Below are 21,935 nucleotides of genomic sequence, written 5' to 3' on the forward strand. Positions count from 1 at the left end.
TGACATTGTTTTGCAGGAAAATTGGGTTCACTTTCCTTCTATGTGTGCAGGTGATATAGGAAATCTGTGAGCAAAGATCTAGGGGACATCTTCCTAGAGTTGGCTTCATCAAATAGAGTTAAGGATCTAGCGATAAGAGGCATGTTCTCCATTTTTCCTCTTGCGATTTGAAGTGCTTTGGGTTTTCTTCTTTTCTAGTCCACTTCTTCATACACACACACACCATATGGGCAAGTTATAGGCAAAGATTGCTAGGATTAAAGTAACCTACTACTGTAGGGAAAAATTTCTCTCAAAAAATAGTCTCAAAAGGTGTGCATGCTTGGAAGTGGAGGGTGGAAGTGGAGGGCCCCCATAACTCAACTTGTGCACTTAGTTTTCTCGTTGTCCATCAAGTGTACTTATGGTATATAATTTCATGTTATTATGATGTTGGCATACTATCCTATTATGTACTTTCTCAATTATCTTGTATATACCCATAGTTTTATCGTGATATGCTCATAATTGTTCATAACTACTTTATATCCATTCTTATTTTGTTGACTATCCATACTTGTTTCATTTTGATGTCCATAATGAGAATATCATAGATCAATAAATGCGCATGAGGTAAAATTATCAACGAGTTTAGTAAAATATTAGGAGAGACTATCTCTTCATCCTTCTAAAGAGAAAAGGCCCTAATGTATTCTTAATTTGCCAAACTAGTATCATCTCAAGAACATTTTAGTTCATGCTTTGTATATTACATGATGTTTTCATAGATTAGACAATGATTGGAAAAACAAGCCTACTATGGGATGGTGTAAATGACTAAGAGTGGCCACCCAAATATCTCTATTTTGGAAAGGCCTTAGTGCATGTAAGTCTCTCAGAGCAGACTTATTCTATTATTTCTTTCATTGCTTGTTACTTTCATCTTCATAGTATTTGATTTTAGTGTGACTCTCAAAATCAACAATACATGGCACTGTAAAAGATCGAGATTCAACCATTGTAATCTTAAGAAACCAAGAGGATGACAACAATTGGGACATCGATGCATGCTTAGTCATTCAACTGATTCTAAGTATATGTGTGTTTCATTTTTCTAGAAGTGTGCTTGAATTGGTTTAATTTTTAAAGTTTTGTCTCATGCAATCTGAGCTTGTTCCTTTGATTATTTTAAATTCAGATTTTAAGTAATTAACTAGCACCCAATTTTAGCACTTGGTCGTAACTTATTATTTCATTTTCGCAAGCAAAAATCAAGTTAATTTCAATTCCTTACATATTATATTGTGCTTCTAAGTCTGCAATTACTTGAATTGATATGAATATCATGTTCTAATTTATGCATGTTGATTAGACTGACAAAGAAATGGTGCACCAACTAGCTAAATACTTGAAAATTGTTACAAAAGATTCAAACCCATTAAATGTAGACATGAAAGAAGCAACTAATTGTTATGTTTTTTTATTAAGGTTTATATTTTATAATGTTATTAGGAATCTAGATTTCTTTTTTAAAATCTATAATATTAAAGATATATTGGAAAACTTTTCTTAAATATTTTGATAGGCTGGTAAATGTTTTGTCCAAAAACCTTGAAACATAATTTTGATGTAAATTTGTTGCTAGCCTTGTCACAATTTTTATAATATAAAAATTTTCCATTGTTATTATAATTTTTTTTAAAGAGAAGTTAGATTAAAGAAGATGGATATTATTGCAAAAGATGTATGTGTAGGCATTGTTGGATGTCAAAGTCAAATTTATTGTTAGGATTGAGCTTTTTTAATTATGTAGAGAGGCACAACAACCTAAGAAGATATATGATTTTAGAGATTAGATGATGACTATATGACAAATATTAAACACCATGCAACTAGCCAATCCATTGACTTATTGCTTTTTTATCTTCTCTATTGGATGAGAATAATATGATATCCCATATACATGATGAAAAAACAAGAAGCCAATTATTAACTTATTGTTTTTTCATGAGAAAATATAATAAATCAATAATTTGCACAACCATATAAATTAAATGGCCAAAATAGGCATCAAAACCCTTACAACATCACATTGCCAAAAAAAAATCATAAAAATAAACTAAATTATAATTTTATCTTAAATTATTATTATTATTATTAAAATAAAACAATAAATCAATAACTAAGACAACCATATAAATTCAATGCCCATAGGCATCAAAACATTTACCTCTCTAACATTACTAATATTAAAAAAATCATAAAAAAATGAACTAAATTACAACTTTATCTTAATAATAATAATAATTATTATTATTATTATATACATATATAAGGTGAACTTATATACATTTAAAAAGACATGTAATAAAATTCTCATTGGCAAGGCATTCAAAAACAAGGAAGATAATAAAAGCAAAATTTCTCTCCAACTTAGCATCCTCCAGTGAAAAAAAACAAACAAATGAAGGCAAATGTCATTGAAACATTAAGACATGACAATGAGGCTTGCAAAAATTGAAGCCATGCTTCACAAAGAGAAAGGTACAACCTCTTCGGGCACTCTTGCTGTGGCTATTGATGTATCTACATTGACCTAGTCGCCGCTCTTGCTCTCGTCACATGAGTTGGAAGTGTTTCTTTATGGTTGGCATTCCCACAATGACTACTAGCCAAAGACAAAGTTATAGCTATTTTGATTTAGTTAGCATAGCATATATTTTGTTATATTTCTATCTCACAATGATACTCTTTGTACTTTTTTGGTGTAAAGATTTACTTTTGCATGGTAGTTTTGATGTATGATTTTTTTTGACAATCAATAGAAATTTTAATTTACTATTAAAAAAAACCAAGATAACTTCACCTCAATTTTATTGTGAGAATTTTTAATCTATTACAATTTCATGAACCAATACCATGACTTCCTAATATTACATGTCAAAATAGACATAACTTATATTAATATAATATATGTTTTTTTTAAATTATTCAATTTAATTAACATGAAATGACTAATTTTTAAATAAATTTTAACTTTAATTAATAATTACTATTAAAAATATTTTATAAAAATTAAATCTCTATTATTCCACTAATAATTTTCTATTAAATCTCTACTATTTTCTAATGTTTTAATAATTAAATTAAATCAACATTAACATGTAGAGTTAATTTATTACATGATATTGATATTAATATTTACCATTAATCGGATTGGTTTTTCTCCATTTAGGCAGCCGATCACCACTTTTCTGAATATTCGATTTTGTGTGATTGGACGTATTATTTAGGAAATCGAACAACAACCTGTCCTATTTATGGAATTCTCCGAATGCAGGAGGGCCTGCTGGTGGATATCGGCCAGGACGCTGGCTGTTGGTAATTTTGCAGTAGTGCCGTCTCTTAGAAGGGAAGTCTCATTCTCAATAAAAATAGGCAATTCTTTGGGTCAAATGTAGATAGGATTAGATTCTGATAGCGACTTGATAGCAAGTTGGGAAATAAGTCTGCCACTCAAAACAATATATGAAGTGTTATTCCATACGTTATTTAGACATAACCTCCTCAATCTCTCCCGTGCATATATAAGACCTTCACATCACTATTAGATTGACCTCCATTCGAAGAGGAAAATTCACAGCAACTTGCTTAGGCAGATCTCGGCGGATCAAAAAACGGAGAGATGTATGCAGACAAGGAGAAGATGAGCGCAGCATATGGGTCATGGAAGTCTCCAATAACAGCAGATGTGGTCTCTGGAGCCGAAAAGCTCTTGGGAGGCTTCGCTGTCGACGGGGAAGGGCGTGTCATATGGTTGGAAGGTCGTCCAACTGAAGCTGGGCAAGTTTCCAACCCCCGCCTCAGTTCCTTCAATTGTCATAATGAATCATATGATATAAATGCAGTCCCGATCAAAGGGTGAATAGATTTTGTGTATGGGCCATTTATGTTTATATTTATGTCTCTTAAACCTTAAATCCCATATTGCCAGCTGGATAAATCTATAAAAAATTGTGGGTTCTGGGTTCAGTACAAACATCCATTTCTTTGAACACAATACGATGATGAGAGCATCCTACGGATTGATGTTGTTTCTTAACAAGAAAGCTGGCATTGGCCACTAGATACAGAGAATCGTTGGTATGGAATAACCACTGTATTGAAACTTTTAGATTGAATCTATGGCTTTCCCAATGCATAACCCTGTTTGTTGGTGGGGCTGTGGCTCAGCAGTAAACCGGTAGGATTTTTACTTAACTGACCCATGTTTGATTCTCAGTGTTTTGTTGTTTGCACCCTCTATCAACTACCTGGGATTCCCCAGATGGACAGGTCAGGTTAGATTAATCCCACTCTGGCCAAAATAAGAGTGGTTTCTGTAAAAACAAAATGCTACTTTACCTTTATCTGCTCTGCTACCTCACCTTGGTAGGCAGGTAAATTCACTTACTGAGCGACACACAAAGTTAAGGTATTGAAACGTCAAGCCTGAGCTCTGGTCATATAAGGTTGGTTATTCCAGCTATGGTCCTCTTGTTCATTCCATGAATTACTAGTCACTAGTAGATCCCCTCCTCCCATTAACCAATGTAAAAGGTTTCACCTTGAAAGACTACCTTTGTTCAATCCTTTCTCTTGTTGAAATTTGGTAGCTCGGAAGGTATTTCCTAGTGGAAAAGCCTTTGGGGGCTTTGTGAGCAAGGCACCTAAAGTTTGGGGTTTTGATCCAAAGGAGTGGGTTTGGAACCCAAGGAGGTGAATTTAATATTCTAATTTAATGTTGAGTGGTGAGTGGGGTCTCTTGAAGGACGAAGAGGGCTCCCAAGACTCCTAATGGAAAAATATCAATATAAACCAATGGAGAGGCTATTACACGTCAAGTGAGAAGGACTTCACTCATGTGAAAGGAGGCTAAAGTGACCCAGCCGCAGGACAGCCCTAGAGAGGGGCCAAAATTTGTGACAAAGTTTTTGTGTGGAGGCTGCATGTCTGTTTGAGGTATTTCTTGGCTAAAAAGGGGTTCGAGCCCTAGTTTGAGGGCTGGACTGTGTTTCTGTATAGGCCGCAAGGATAGAAGGCTTGGTTGAGGCCACTCGCAAGTAGAAGAGGGTCTGACAGTGCTAAAAGGAGTAAGCCAAGTTGATCTGTCTGGCAAGCAGAGAGGCCACAACCTGGTTAGGGTAGACTGCAGGGTGATCAAGGGCTATGATAGAAGGTCAAGGCCTACAAAGGGCTTAGGAGCTAGGTCGCAGGCCTGTGGTAGATCATGGAGGTTGGTCGTAGCTGGGGAAGGGTGGACCAAGCCCTGTTTTGGCGGATAGGCACTCGATCACTTCTAAAATTGCAGGGTCCGAGTTCACACGTGCGAAGGAGAGAGAGTTTCTGATTTCACTGTGTTGACTTTTCTATTTTTGACATATTTGACCAGTGTTGACTTTGGGATATTTGTCTTGGTTTGACCGAATTTTGGATCTTTTCTGGAAGGTTGAATTCAAGGAGAAGACGACTGAACTTTTCTAGGCACTTTGACCAACTTTGACTGCAGACCTGAGACTAGGGTTGACTGTATGTCAACTATTAACTTTGATCGAAATATGGAGAGAAATTTGGATCTATTTTGATCGAGTTTGACTAAGCAAAGGAGGTCGTATTCTTTGACTGGTTGACCAAACCTTTTGGAGCTATTTTGACTGTTGACTTGGACTGGTTAGGGCAATGTTGACTGCTTTTGACTTTGACTTTGATAGGGTCAAAATTACAGGACTTGTACTTTGACCATATTTGACTTTTATGCTCAGCGTTGATTGGATATTGGATGGTCAACTTGGATAGTCAAGGCTTTGACCTTTGACTAGTTGTTGGATGTACTTGGACTATGTATCTCTACTGAATATTTGATGAACATCTAATAGAAGAAGAATTTGGTTGGGTTTTCTGTTGATTTTGGGGTAACGTCGGATGTGCTCTAGCTCCGAAATTTTGTGGAAGGGCTAGAAGTCATAAGATCTCCAAGACCCAAAAATCGTTTGGAGAAATTCCACCCGGATTGTGAGTTGTTAAAATAATGAATATTTTTAATGGGGTTCCTAAGTCTAAACTTAGGAAAATAAAAATATTAATGGGTATTAATAAAAATATGGGTGAGAAGCTAAGCTTCTAAGTGACGAAGATCAAGTCTTATTTAATCTTAGCCGCTGATTAGGGACTTAATCTCGGCTGTTGATTCATCAACAGGAAAAGTATAAGAGGAGGCTTGAGGGTCAGTTGGAGATACACCAAGTGATCAATCAGTTCGATTTTTCTGGGGCGAGGTTTGCTGAGAAAATCGAATAGGTGATCTGAGTTGCAGTGAGAGGGGCAGAAGCAGAGAGTTGGATCGGAAAGGAGTTCCGAGCCAAAGAATACCAGGTAGAGAGGCAACAATAGCATTAGAGAGGTAGCGCAGAGGCCTACGCAACCCAAGAAGGGGCTCACACAGTGCTGACGTAGGCCAAGAGGGTCTCTTGCAGTGGCAGTGCAGGGTATTCGTCAGAAGTTCGAGATTTTGTTGGAGAAGCGAGGTTCTGAGCCAAGAGGGTTGAACAACAATATTCCTTCAGCAAATTGATCCAGCAGAAGGGGTGATGTAGTCTCCTAAAGGCAAGATGCTAGTCCAAGCAGGGATTGCGCTGGGATTTCGCAGTGCTTGCCGGAGTTAGGCCACTTAGTGGATCAATTGTGACTTGGAGAATGCGGTAAACCCTTGTATGCATTTCTTGTTGCTGAGATTTCTTTGAAAGGTTAGCCGATGTGAGAGGCAACCTGTTGTACTCAGATTCTGCTTGTTTAATAATACAAACGTTCTATCTTTTGCATCGGTTTTCCCGCATTAGGTTTTTCCGGGGACGTGTTGTCCAAAAATAACGGTGTCCCTTGTGTGTTTGTCTCATCTATTGTTTTAGTTTATGATCTGTATGTCAGTGTAGTCTGCAGTAGTGTTTTTCATCATTGTTTATAATTAAATAACTTGTTGAATGAAATAACAAGTAGGAGATGATAAACCAGTGACTGCAGTAAGATTTCTGATGTGTAGAATAAAAAATTCTCACATGGTATCGGAGCATTGCAGATCATAGGACACTGAAGTCATCAACCACGAGATCCATTGAATTTGCTGCAAAGAAGCAACTGTCCCGAGTGACAGTGCTGTTTCAGAGGCAGAGGAGCAGCTGAAGGGGTGACGTAGAGCCAGAGAAGTGACGCAGAGGCTCATGCAGTGAATGCATCAACATTTCGAGCCTGTAGAGGGTGACGCAGTACATGAGAGCAGCGCTGGTCTAGCGCAGACCCTGAGAGGCTCAAATCAATCAGTTGCCGGGGCTGGAGGAACAATGCAAATTTGATCTAAGGAGCTGGTGGGATACTGTTGCTGTTGGTACAGAACAATGTCTGTGGAGACAAAGCCGAGGTAGAGGGAGTCACTGCCTTGACATATTTCTAGCCAAAGAAATCTAGATCTGGGTTCCTGAACAACAACAAAGGAGGATTGGAGAGGAGTGATTCGACATTTGGCGGGAGGATTTATGTGAAGGAAATCGGGACTCAAAGGGAGTCTGGAAAGAACTTGTTCTTTAGAGGATTTCTAGCATCGAAGAAATCCAGATGTGAGTCTTGCTGGAGTAGTAGCAAGAGAGGGAGAAGAGAACCAGTCCTACATTTGGTTGAGCAAAGATGGCAGTCAATGGACTAAGGGATGAGGACAGATTGGATGGAACATCCAATTTTGTCATCTGGAAAGCTAGGATCCTGGCAGTCCTAGACAAGAATCACATCAAGGACTATCCCTTGAAGTTAGTTTACTGTTCCGGTCGACGCTGATCCGCTGAAGAAATACGAGGAGGCCCAGACGAAGGCTAAATGCATGATTCTAGACGGGGTCAAAGATCATGTGGTCCCACACATTGCTGAGAAGGAAACAATAAGGGAGATGTGGGAGACGCTGACCACCTTGTACCAGGGGACTTCCGTTCAATGGAAGATGCTATTGGAGAATCAGTTGAGACAGTACCAGATGCAGAGGGGAGAAGAGATCGATCCCTTCCTTCTCAGGGATTCGAGACCAACTGATTTCCGTGGGGTCTACACCAGATCCTGAGTTCATGGTCAGGACTGCCCTGAATGCAATCACTAAAGACTGGGAGACATTTGTCTAGAGTATCTTGGGCAGAGCTTCTCTCCCCAGTTGGGAGGAGATGTGGGCAGCTCTTTGACAGGAAGAGATCAGGAGGTTGACCAAGGCAGGGAGTAGCGGCAGAGGAGCTCGGGTCAAGAAGGAGGAGGAGGAGGATGCAACTCTTGCATCATCGGGACAACAAGGGCAACAAAAAAGGAAGAAAAAGGATATATCCAAGGTCAGATGCTTCAGGTGTGGGGAACTAGGACATTTCGCCACTCAGTGCCCCCGGAAGAAGGGCAAGGAAGAGGCTTCTGACTCGAAGGCTGCTCCAGCAAAAGATGACAGGGAAGGCGAGGATGACGATTGTGCCTTCAGTGCTCGTGCACCTCTAGAGAAGAGGTGGGGTGACATCAAGTTGTAGTTGGGAGGACTACACTGCGGGCAGGATCCTTGAGGTGCCCAAACTCTTGGATCACATACGACTACGGGAACCCTTAACGACAGTAGCAGAATGACGGGAGTCAGTTGGTGTGAGGGATGATTGAGTAACAATGACAAAGCTAGAGTGCCAGAGTCTGAAGCAACGCAGTGGAGGTTGCAGCAGTGCAGGAGGCACAAAGCAGATTGCAGCGGCGCAGTAGCAGCAGAGGGTCAGCATAGATTAGCAGCAGAGGTAGCTTCAACATCACGAGGTATCCAGACTGACCAATATGTCAGCTTTTGGGTGGCTTTTCAGTTGCTTACTTCTCAGCAACTGAGTTGCAGTGCAACAATTAGCAGTGGCAGTGCTATGGGCAACATGTTGCAGCATTTTGAGAGGGAGCTGTAGTACAGATGCAACAATGGCAGTGTCATGGGTAGCAATACAGGGTGCAACAGTGCAGTGGATGAAGGGCAGCAGCACAGAGGACTGATGTCGTGGATCAGTGTGATGCTTCTTTTGGAAGTATTGCTAGAGCACATTCCTCGTTAAGAGGGAGTGTTGTTTTTGGGGTAGCATCAGATGTGCTCTAGCTTCGAAATTTTATGGAGGGGCCAGAATACATAAGATCTCCAGACCCAGAAATCGTTTGGAGAAATTCCCACCCGGATTGTGAGTTATTAAAATAATTAATATTTTTAATGGGGTTCCTAAGTCTAAACTTAGGAAAATAAAAATATTAATGGGCATTAATAAAAATATGGGTGAGAAGCTTCCAAGTGACGAAGATCAAGTCTAGTTTAATCTTAGTCGTTGATTAGGGACTTAATCTCGGTCATTGATTCATCAACAGGAAAAGTATAAGAGGAGGCTTGAGGGTTAGTTGGAGATACACCAAGTGATTAGTCAGTTCGATTTTTTTGGGGTGAGGTTTGCTGAGAAAATCGAATAGGTGATCCGAGTTACATTGAGGGGGCAGAAGCAGAGAGTTGGATCGGAAAGGAGTTCCGACCCAAAGAGTACCAGGTAGAGAGGCAACAATAGCATCAGAGAGGCAACGCAGCCCAGGAAGGGGCTCACGTAGTGTTGACACAGGCCAAGAGGGTCTCTTGCAGTGGTAGTGTAGGATATTCGTCAGAAGTTCGAGATTTTGCTGGAGAAGCGAGGTTTTGAGCCAGGAGGGCTGAACAACAGTCTTCCTCCAGCAAATCGATCTAGTAGAAGGGGTGACACAGTCTCCTAGAGGCAAGACGCTGGCCCAAGCAGGGATTGTGCTGGGATTTCGTAGTGCTTGCCGGAGTCAAGCCACTCAGTGGATCAGTTGTGACTTGGAGAACGAGGTAAACCCTCGTATGTATTTCTTGTTGCCGAGATTTCTTTGAAAGGTTAGCCGGTGTGAGAGGCAACCTGTTGTACTCAGATTATGCTTGCTTAATAATACAAACCCTCTATCTGCTGCACCGGTTTTCCCGCATTGGGTTTTTCCGGGGACGTTTTGTCCAAAAATAGCAGTGTTCTTTGTGTGTTTGTCTTATCTATTGTTTCAGTTTATGATCTGTATGTCAGTGTAGTCTGCAGTAGTGTTTTTCATCATTGCTTATAATTAAATAACTTGTTGAATGAAATAACAAGTAGGAGATGATAAACCAGTGACTGCGGTAGGATTTATGATGTGTAGATTCAGAAATTCTCACATTTTCCCCCTTGTGGGGTTTTCCCCCGGTCTTTGACCAAAAATCTCTCTTGTCTCTTTTGATCTTGGCTGTCTTCTATTTTACATATTGTTTATTTTTCTATCTACAATTGCTTACTGTCAATGGGTGATTGAAATTAAATTGGAAAAATGATTACCATTGAAAGAAGAAATTTTCTAAGTGATTGTTACAACATAGAACATTGAAAAATTAACATGGTATCAGAGCTGAGGTGAAGACAAGCCCAAGGAGACAAGAGAAATTGCTCTTGAAGATATCTTATCTGTTGTTGAAGATCATTTGACTAAGTCAAGATGTCTACCTCATACTTCAAGATTGAGGAAAAAAATGAATGACTCATCAAACTTTGCTCCATGGAGGGTCAGGCTGGATCTGTCTTTGGAAGAAAATGATGTCATGGAGTATGTTGAAGGAAAGATACCTAAGCCTCTGGAGAGTGCAACTATCGCTGCCAAGTCCAAATACAAGAAAGGTGAGGTCAAAGTTAAGAAAATCATTATTGATTCTTTGAGAGATCATTTGATCACTTATGTTTCAAAATTGAAGAAGTCCAATGAAATGTATGAAGTCAACAACTTGAGTCAAATTCTTTCTTTGAAGAATCAACTCAAGGACATCAAGATGAACAAGGTGAGTCAAATTCTTTCTTTGAAGAATCAACTCAAGGACATCAAGATGAACAAGGGTGAGGCTATACAAGCATACTTCATGAAGATATCTCAACTCAAGGATCAACTTTTGATTGCTGGAGAGATTGTATCTGATAGAGAGTTGGTGTTGATTTCCCTTGGAGGTCTTCCTATGATATGGGAGACATTTATTACAACCATTAGCAACAATGACAGGTTTCCCTCATTTGATGAGCTATTAGGCAAGTGCACTCAAGAGGAGTTCAAGATGATCTCTAGAGGAAGAATTCAAAAGCATGAAGAAGGAGTACCTATTGAATTTGCTGCCCAAGCCAAGAAAAGGAAAGGAAGAGTAGGACCATCTAATTCAAGAAAGCCTGCTCCAACATCTAAGGATTCCAATAGAAGATCTAGAGGGGACGTATCAAAAGTTCAATGTTTCAAAACAAGCATGGTCATTATGCTCAAGATTGTCCGGAAAATGAAAGTGCTCCTAGGTCCAACAACAACAATCATGGCTACAACAGCAACAATTTTTAACAATAGAAGAAGGAGAGAAGCTCTTGTTGCCCATGAAGAAAGCCATCGTCCTCCCAAGAGATCAAGGAATCCAAGGACAAAAACTGGAATGGAAGAAACTGGAGATGGAGTTCACTGGCTTGGAGGACAAATCGGTGGTCCTTAGAGGCATGCATTCATACCCACCATAGATAGTCCCAGCGCATAGGATGGAGGCAAATCTGCGACATGGGGACATAGCGTGGCAGTGGAGCTGGAGGTTTCAGAGGTTGGAGGGCAGGCCGAGTCACCACCTCTAGAAATATAGGCTTTGTTAGATAGGTACTCAGTGGTATTTGGAGCTATCCCACCAGGGCAACCACCAGATAGGGGATTCGAGCACACCATCGAGCTGGAGCTTGGTGTGTAGGCAGTGATTACCACCCCTTATAGGCATCCTAAGGCCTATAAGGACGAGATTGAGCGTGCCATCAAGGAACTGTTGGCATTGGGCCACATCAGGCCAAGTTCCAGCCCCTTTGCTTCTTCAGTGGTGCTGGTGAAGAAGAAGGATGGAACCTTGCACATGTGCATTGACTACCAGGCCCTCAACAGGAAGACATTGAAGAATCGGTACCCCATACCTTGCATCGATGAGTTGATGGATGAGCTTAGAGGAGCCAAGTACTTCTCTAAGATAGATCTACGTTCGGGGTACCCCCAGATCAGGGTGAGGGATCAGGACGTCCCCAAGATAGATTTTCGGTGCCATTATGGGCACTTCGAGTTCTTGGTCATTCCATTTGGGTTTACCAACGCCCCAGCTACTTTTTAGTCATGTATGAACCATGTGTCCCGGAGGCAGTTAAGGAGGTTTGTGTTGGTTTTCTTCGACGACATCTTGATTTATAGCAGGACTTGGGAGGGAGCATCTCCAACACTTGGAGGAGGTGCTACGTATTTTGGAGCAATAGTTCTATGCCAAGCTATCCAAGTGTGAGTTTGGCTTGACCGAGATGCTCTACTTGGGGCATATCATTGGCGCAGATGGGGTGAAGGTCCATGAGGAGAAGATACGAGCTATTCGTGATTGGCTAGTACCCAGAGATGTGACAACGTTGAGGGGCTTCTTGGGCATCTGCACATATTACCGGAAGTTTGTTAAGGGATTTTCGTAGTTGGCAACTCCCTTCACAGATTTGACCAAGAGAGGGGCTTCACATGGACAGATGGGGCACAGGCATCTTTTGATCGCCTCAAGGAGGTGATGAGTAGTTGTTCAGTTTTAGCACTTCCGGACTTCTCCCAGCCCTTCACCATGGAGTGTGATTCATCTGGGGAGGGAGTCAGAGCAGTACTGTCTCAGGATGGGCACCCCATTTCTTTTGAGAGTCAAAAGCTCTTACCCCATGAGAGGTCATATTCTATATATGACAATGAGATGCTGGCCATTATGCATGCCTTTGCCAAGTTTCAACAGTATTTGGTGAGTAATAGGTTTCAGGTGAAGACTGATCACAACATTGTTCGTCACTTCATGGGGCAATAGGGCCTCAATGACAGACAACAGAGATGGGTCAGCAAGGTGCAGGCCTATGATTTCGACATAGAGTATGTGCGGGGGAAACACAACGTGGTGGCTGATGCCCTATCCCGGAGACCTGTAGGCTTATCACTCATGAGCATCTGCCATGATTGGAAGGCCTAGTTATTGGTGGAGTATTTCAAGGGTAGGAGGGCATGCGGGATTTTGGAGGGTACCCACGCAGATGAGCACTATCGGGTGATGGATGAGGTCATCTACTACAAGGGGTGCATATTTCTGGTTCCCAACTTGTAGTTGAGGGAGAGAGTGCTCCAGGCAGCACATGACTTGCCATTGTCAGGGCACCAGGGGTTCAGGAAAACATACATGGCAGTCAGGGAGCGCTTCACATGGAAGGGCCTCAAGGGGGATGTGCTGAAACACGTACAGGAGTGTGAGGCATGTCAGAGGAACAAAGGGGAGTTGATTCATCCTGCAGGATTATTATAGCCGCTCCCCATCCTCGAGGGGAAATGGGAGAGTATCTCCATGGATTTCATTACGAGGCTCCCCACAATACAGGGCAGGGCCTGCATTTATGTAGTGGTCGACCGATTGACCAAGTATGCCCACTTTTTCGCCATCCCTACCAGATATTCGGCCTCACAGGTTGCAGAGCGGTTCTTTAGGGAGATCTTCTGGTTACGCGGGCTTCTTAAGAACATCGTGAGTGATAGAGATAGCAGGTTCATGGGAGACTTCTGGCAGGAGCTCTTTAGGTTGGTTGGTACCGAGCTCACCCCTAGCACAAGTTACCACCCCCAGACAGATGGCCAGACCGAGCAAGTTAATCAGTGGCTGGAGGGGTACCTGAGGAACTACGTGACTAGGCAGCAAAGGGCTTGGATTCGATGGCTGCATTTGGGCGAGTATTGCTACAACACCACCCATCACATGTCCATCAGTATGACTCCTTTCTGTGCCTTGTATGGTTATGATGCATTATCTTTTGCTGACGTTGTTTTTGGAGATAGTCAGGCCCCAAAGGCCAAAGATTGGATCCAAGAGAGCCAAGACATCCTCAAGGCTCTCAAGGATAACTTAGTGACAATGCAAAACCAACAGAAAATGTACACAGATCGGCACCAGATTGAGAGACATTTCGAGGAGGGGGATTTGGTGTACCTCCAGTTACAGCCGTACAGGCAGTCCACATTGAAGCAAAAGGGGGCCGAGAAGCTACAACCTCGTTTTTATGGGCCATACAGGGTAGTCAGGCGAGTTGGGGAGGTGGCCTACGAGCTGGAGCTGCCTCCGGGGAGCAGGATTCACAACATATTCCATGTCTCATGCCTTAAAAAGGTGTTGGGACAACAGGTGACAACAACAATAGAGTTACCCCCGTTGGATGATGAGGGCCACCTAGTTTTGGAGCCTGAGGCCATTTTGGAGAGGCGGGAGAGGAAGCTGAGGAGCAGGACCATCAGGGAGTTCTTGGTTCGCTGGAAGAACTTGCCAGATGAGGATGCCACCTGGGAGGGTGAGCACATTCTGGAGCACCCAGCTCTGAAGTTGCTTGAGGGCAAGCAACATTTGGGAGGGGAGGACTGTCATGTCCCTTCCCAAAAGAATTTGTAACAGGTTTTGTCTCTACACAATTTTGTACAATTTTGCTAAGGAAAAGGACCCAAGCAATTTTGACTTAGGAACTTAGGAGAAATATGACCAGATTATTTTGCTAGTGGAAGGTGGGGGCCACCCACGTGGGAAAGCGTATTGGGCAATTCAAATTGCCTTGGAGGGAATTTGTATCGCTGTTGGAGGGGCCCACATGAGGCAAAGGGAGGCCCACAAAGTCACAAGGAGGAAGAGCTCCTCACTTGGGAATCATTCATTCTTGCATATCGAAAATCACTTGACTGTTTGCTCAAGCTGCTTAGCCGAGTCAACTGGCTGTTCAACCACGAATTTCTCAAGCAAGATATTCAACCTTACCTTCGGGGGACTACGAGTGCCACCCTAGGAAGTCAATTTCATAGCATCTTGAGGAGCACCAAGGAGTATTCGCAGCTAGTTCATTCAGTCATCATCCAACAGTGCGTATTTCTGGGCCAGCAGATAGGGAACACGCAGTTGAGGATAGAGCTTCATTGGGCCAGCCATTAGCCGGAGGAACCAGGAGATTCGAAGGACATCATTGGGTCAGCACTTGGGAGGAGTTTTGGAGCAAGTGAGTGCAACAAATAGGCAGTTCGAATTCCAGTCTTGGAGGACAACGTAGAGGGCTAGTTTGGGCATCACATGGGTCTTGAGGGAAAGAGCCACAACACTAGAATCACAATTGGGAAGGAAGGAAATTCATAGGAGGACTCATCCCAGTGATTTGGGGTAGTTTTTGGGAGTTTTCCCAGCTTCACTCAGGCAGGCCGAGTTTACCAGTTGCAGCAGAGGTTGGGCTCCTTGGGGGTCGAATTTCAGAAGTCTGAACTAGGCCAAACCCTTCCTGGGTTTTGGTGGGTTTTGGTTGAGGATCGGAAATTGAAGTTTTATAATTTTCTGAGCACGGGAAGCAGTGATTCCAGCCTTTTGGTTCTAGCAGACAACGCAGTTTCTGGGCAGCGCAGATCAGTTTTGGTGCAGCAGTTGGGCAGCCTTCAGATCAGCATTTTCTCACCTGGGTTTTGTCACGCTTGTCCTTAGAGACAAGCCCAGGTGCACCATTGTATTTGCCCTTGAAGATTTAACAAAATGGCTCAGCAGTTCTCTATTTCCAGCATTTTCATGGGTGCCTGATGTGTATTTTGAATTTTTGATTGCTGGATTGTTTGCATGCTTTGTTTGTCACTTAATTTCCTGTTTAGGAACATTACACCATTTCCCAATTGAGAGAAGGCACTAGACTAGCTTGTGGTGGTCACTTTAATTTCTTCTTTTTCTCCTCAATTTATGGTATCTAGAGTTAGGGTTAGTTTATATTGACATTTAATAGCAATTTATTGCCCATCTAATATTGCCCTATTGAAAGAGATTGCATTTAATAAATATAGAAGGAAAAATCTAGCATTAGTTCCATGTTTTAATTGCTGTCAGATGCATTTTCAGCCAGTAACAACTGTTGTTTACTTAACTCTAATTTGCCTCCTTCATAGCCTTTGCTTCTTTTGTTGATCCTACCACTAATATGCTATTTTCTCAAGTTGCTATATGCCATTATATGCCCTAAATTTGCATACCATAAAAACTCTAACTTGTACCAACCTTCTTCTAATCATAAAGGTCTTAACAAAGTGTACTTGAACTCTAGGCAACTTTTATCTCAGCCTTTCAAGGCTTGGCTGGTACCTCTTCCTTCAATTATAAGACCTTGCATCACCATTGAGCCCTCCTTAGTTGAATTATTGAATATCTTGCTGGTGATATTTCGTGGGGAAGCTTCCCTTGCGGGGATAATATCCACCACTAAATAATTGGATGGAAGCCACCAAGGTGACAATGGTGGTTGATCTCTTGTTCCCATAAGACCTACGTTGCCTAGTGAGGCTTTGCACTAGTTTTGCTAGATTTTGCGGTAATAGGGACATTGGCAAGACTGCTAGTTTGGGTAGTAATAGGCACCTTTAACAAATTTGAAATGGTCTTCATCCTTGACAATTTTGAATATCCACACGAAAGAATTCAAAGTAATTGAAAGACATGATTAGTAGGGTAAATGATTGGCAATCTTATTTGATTGTCCATATTAATGAATTTATATTTATATATAATATTTTTGCTTTCTTTTCAGCCAATTTGAAATGTGTGACATGACATGAAGATTTCCCTTTTTCTGATCTCTATTAGTATTCTTTTATTGGAACAAATACCTCACAATTTCATGGATCATGTTCAGACGATCAGTTTTAGTGAGGGAGGCTGCAGATGCAGGAGATGCAGCTGAAGATATCACCCCAGCTGGATTTAATGTTAGGACCTTAGTACATGAATATGGTGGAGGTGCATTTACTGTCTCAGGAGATGTAGTTGTGTTCTCCAACTATGAGGATCAAAGACTCTATAAGCAGTCTATCAAAGGAGGCATGTTTTCTTGATTCTTTGACCTTATTCCATTGTGTGGTTTTGAATGTCAGCATAGCTCTGCTATATTTTTTCTTGGCAGATCATTAAGGCAAACAGTTTTTAAGGAATGATTATAATTAACTAGTCTGAATTAGCTTTGCTGAATGCATCTCTCATTAACAAGAATGAGAAGAAAGAGGGCCTAAAAATAATTTTTTCTATATGTTCACATAACGGTTGGGCATTAAACTTTTATAATTGGCTCTTATCTATCCACAGAGTAATTAGAAAAAAATACCATTTCTCCTTACTGAAACAGTATGATGGTATTGGTCATTGATAACTATATTACCTATAGTAGTGCAAGGGCATCAAAATAATCCACATTGTATTTTTGACCTGTATTTAGCATGCTTTTCGTGACTTTTTTCATTGTTGGGATTGTTCCTGGGATCATTCTAGTGCAAATCCCACTCTTTGTTAAACTAGATCTCGTTTGTCAGCCAATTGAAAACTGTGATTTAGGGTATATTTCTATCGTTATAAATAATATGCATGGGGAGCATAACATATAAGTTGGACAGTATGAAAAGAAAACTTGAAAGGAGGACTGCCTTCAAATTCCATAAATTTTAAGCTTTTTGTGTGGAATTTCTTTTGTAGTGGACATGCCACAGCTGACTGTGTTCTTGTTTATTGCAAATGATATTACATTATAAATCAAGATTCTTGTACATCAAAATTATTACATCTAGGAACCAAAGAGAGGTCTGACAAGAGCCCACAGTCTACATAAGAAAGGAGACCTAGCATACCAGCTTTGGTTCTGACTTGAAGACTTTCTACATCTTTCCTAAAAATAGTGATACTGGCTGATAGCTGGGTAGTGTTATCTGATCTAAATATAGAAACTTATCTTGAATTGAATGAAGTGTTAACCTCATGAAAAGTTGCGTGGAAGGTATGTTTCCAAAAAAAAGAATTTCCCCTCTGGTGGATCATATCCTAGTCCTGATTTTTCTGCCAAATCACCCATTTGTCCCCAAATAATCCTTTACAACGTTGAGGAGAAATAAAGAAAACATTATACTCAACAACAAACCAAGCCCAGAATGGTTTGACAACTTTATTATTTCAGAATACTTAACCGTTCTAGGGTTGTGATAAACAACACAACAATTAGTTGTTAGCCCAATGAGATGCAATTGATCTTTTACTGCTAGACGGTTATGGAGACTGGAGTCAACCAAGTACTTGAGTCTTAGAAGAATGTGACTTCCAAATGTTGTGACACCATTTGAGACATGTTGATTTGTGATTGTGAACATTCCACTTTCTGTTGAGACGATTACCTGGTGAACCAGTTGGCTGGCACTTGTCATAAAGTTCCTTAGCTTGGTAGTCCATAAATGGCTTCCCATAAGATCGTTTCTAATCCCCTTCCAAATGGGTCCACGAATAGCCAAACTAAGCTTGAACAGACAATCTTCTGGAATTGTCTGACGTATTGCACTGCCAGCAGATTGGTTAGGGGCCTGAAGTCTTTGGGAATGATTTAAGACCTCACAAAGAGAACCATTCGACTGTGTTCTTGTCCCATAAATCATTCCACATGTTAAGAGCCTTTCTTCACCAATTATTTTATTGCAAAGTATTGAAAATTGTAGCTTCGGTCGGTATTTTCATGGTCAAAATTGCAGAAGAAATTAATTGTATTCCAGCTGTATCGGCCTCAAATGGACAAGTCACAGGGTTTGACCCCAAGGTCAAAATCCCCCTCTTGACTCACATATATATTGACATTCATTGACCTCATTTGATCATGAGTCATGACATCACACTCACTCATTCCACCAATCACAAAGAGATCTGATCACACGTGCGAGGAAGGAGAATTATGTCTGCGTTGATCAGCTCATTTGACTTCTGTTGATCAGCGTTGACTTGATTTGTTCTCTCTGTTTGACCGAGCTATTGACTGAAGTTTAGAGACCGAATATTCCTTTGTTCGTTGACTGTTCATTGACTGTTTGTTGACCGAAGTATTGTCTCTATTCTAGGCCATTGACCTAGAGTTGACCCAAGGTCAACTACTGAAATTTGACCAAGTTTTTGACTGAGGAATTGTAGGCCAAATTTCAGCCCTGTGACCAGAAGCCTCAATCCGAATTTCAGCCCTCTTGTGCAAACTTTCACTGTCAGCAAGCATTGACTTTTGTTGAAAATTGGTAGCTTTGGTCGGTATTTTCATTGGCACAACATAGAAGAAATTATGTATTTTTATGTTGACCAAGTTGGCCTCATTTGCTCAAGTCGGTCCCACCTGTTGAAGGGTTTTAACCTATGGTCAAAACCCTCCTCTTAGCACACCTATATATTGGAGTTCGATTAACTTCATTTGGCATCTCATATCACTCACCCATTCGATCTGAAACAAGGAGGTCTATCCACACGTACGAGGAGAAGAAGAAGAAGATTTGTTTCTGTGTTGACCAACTATTTGACTTATGTTTGACCAGCGTTGACTTTGGTTTGTTCCTCTCTGTTTGGCCGAGCTCTTGACTGATTTTGGAGGCCGACAGTCTTTGTGATTGGTTGACTGTATTTGACCGAAGTTCTGCTCGTAAACTGGGGCATTGACCGAGGGTTGACCATAGGTCAACTTCTGTAATTTGACCAAGCTTTGACAATGGTATTGCAGGCTGAATTTCAGCCCTTTGACCAGCTGCCTCAGGCTGAAATTTGGTCCCTCTGTTGCAAAGTTTGACTTGGACCAACATTGATTGTTTCTCTCTCATTTGACTGGTTTGACTTGGCATTTATTGAGGTCAGAGATTGGTATTTTGACTGGAATATTCTGATGTGCATTTTGATGAATTGAACTCTCTCTCATAAGGAAAGATTTCTGGGTTTTCCTGTTGATTTGAGGTAGCATCGAATGTGTTCTAGGCCTCAAATTTTGCAGGGAGGCTTGGGCACATGCATTCCAAAGAACCCAGAAACCATTTTGGGAAATTCCACCCAGAGACGATTATATTAAAATAATTAATATTTTTAATGGAGTTCATAAGTCTAAACTTAGGAAAATTAAAATATTAATGGGTATTAATCTAATTGTGGGTGAATCTTCTAGATAAAGACAGAGATCAAGTCAAACAGGAATTAATCTAGGCCGTTGGTTGTCCAACAGGAAGATATAAGAAGGGGCTTGAGGGTCATTTGGAAAACACACCAAGAGAGATCAAGAAATCGATTTTTTGAAGTGAGAAGTTCTCAAGAGGAAAATTCGATTGAGGAGTAATCTTGCAGCAGAGGGGCAGTGATAGCTTCCGGAAGAGAGCGATTTTCTCAGCCACAGAATCATTAGCAGAGAGAGGCAGAGGATAATCCAACAGTCGCAGCACTGAGCTAGAGGGGCTGACATAGAGCCACGCAGAAGCTAGTGAGGAGTCCGAAATCTGCAGAGGAATTTGAGTTTCTGAAGCTGGGAGCTGGGGTGTGAGACCGGGAGGCAGAAATCGAATCTCCTGGGCAGCAAATCGACCAGCTAGGGGAGTGACGTAGTCCCCAAAGAGGTTGACGCTAGGTTGACGCAGGCACTGCGCAGAGGCTGCCAAAAAAGCCGGGGAGGCAGTTAGTCTGGGGTTGGATCAGCCAGGATTTCCAGTGATAGTGTGAGGTAACCTCACAATTCTTTCTGCCAATATTTCTCTCTGTAATTGAATAACCCCGTGAGGTATTCAAAGATGTATTCAGAATTTGCTACTGCTTAATAATAATAAAAACCCTTAGAGTTGCTGCACTGGTTTTCCCACATTTGGGTTTTTCAGGGGGCCTTTTGTCCAAAAATAACAGTGTCCTATGTGTTTGTATTTCCTTGCTCAGTTTTTATGTTTCAGAATCATATTTAATTTGGTGTAGGCTGCTTCAGTAATTTGCTTCAATATTTCAAGAAGAAATCTGAAATAAGTTTGTAAATCTAGGTGAAGTAGATTCAGCTGGTTGCAGTAGGATTCCAAAGATTGTTAGATATAGGAATTTTCACATTTCTCCCTTGTGGGGTTTTGCCTTGGTCATTGACCAAAATTTTGGTGTCTCTTGTCTTATTGTTTATTGTGATCTCTATTGCTCTATTGATGAAGTTAATTGTTGAAAATTTTCATGTATAGCTGCTTAATGATTGGAATGCACTAAAGAAGAGCAATTGTATCATTGGAAGTAGTTATAAGTTTGAAAATTTTACTAGTCTTGATTGCACTAGAAAATCAACATGGTATCAGAGTTTTGGTGAAAGGAAAGAGCACTAAGATCACCTTGAATAGCATTGAGAGCACCTTGAAGAGCATTGGGATTCTACATCTTCTGTTTTGATTGGTCATCTTCATCATGAATTCTTTCATGCAGATAGAAAACAAGCTTGAACAAGCTACACACTTTAGGGCATGGGAGACTAGAATTGACCTAGTGCTTGCAAGGCATAAGGTCTTGGGTATTTGTTGACGGTGATGGAAATCCGTCAACCAAGGGGGTCTCCCCGATGTGAAGTCCCAATTAGACCTCACACCGTTTGGAGTAGGAGCCCCATCCAGAGTATCAGCCCGACCACCATAACTCAAAGGTTTGCCTTAGCTGCAATGAATAACATAAGAGAGTATGCACATAACCTTTGAAATCAACAAGAAAGTTGACACTGTGAAACACCAATTGCAATGTATAAAATGAGACTTTCATGAGGGGAGAGAGAGGAGTGAGTCTTTGGAAGGAAGTAATAGTACTAACCTAAGAGAGACACACGAGAGCATGAAAAGATTCGTTAGTTATCTAGCGAAGTAGTTCACATAGACACAACGATCATTAAAGCAAATACAACACACATTCAACAAGATAAGTACCAAAGCCACTGAAATAGTTCAATTTCCTTAGTACATGTGAACAAAACACATACTGCAAACAT

General features: G+C 41.1%; 1 protein-coding gene across 3 annotated transcripts in view; it reads left to right on the plus strand.

Moving 5' to 3' along the window:
- The first annotated feature begins 3,342 nt into the window (after positions 1-3,342).
- LOC149262973 (peptidase uncH-like) overlaps positions 3,343-21,935 on the plus strand; it is a 414,879-nt gene continuing 396,286 nt past the window's right edge. The window contains exons 1-2 of one of the 3 annotated variants that reach the window (XM_089425545.1): positions 3,343-3,822; positions 16,815-16,999. In XM_089425545.1, the coding sequence (XP_089281671.1) occupies positions 3,665-3,822; positions 16,815-16,999 (343 nt within the window). In that variant the 5' untranslated portion in view covers positions 3,343-3,664. The remainder of the gene's footprint in view (positions 3,823-16,814; positions 17,000-21,935) is intronic. The other 2 variants (XM_089425540.1, XM_089425535.1) reach the window with 2 other exon arrangements.

This window comes from Pinus tabuliformis, chromosome 6 (assembly GCF_031772625.1).
Source record: "Pinus tabuliformis cultivar Carrire ecotype Pingquan chromosome 6, CPIR1, whole genome shotgun sequence".
NCBI classification, from domain to species: domain Eukaryota; kingdom Viridiplantae; phylum Streptophyta; class Pinopsida; order Pinales; family Pinaceae; genus Pinus; species Pinus tabuliformis.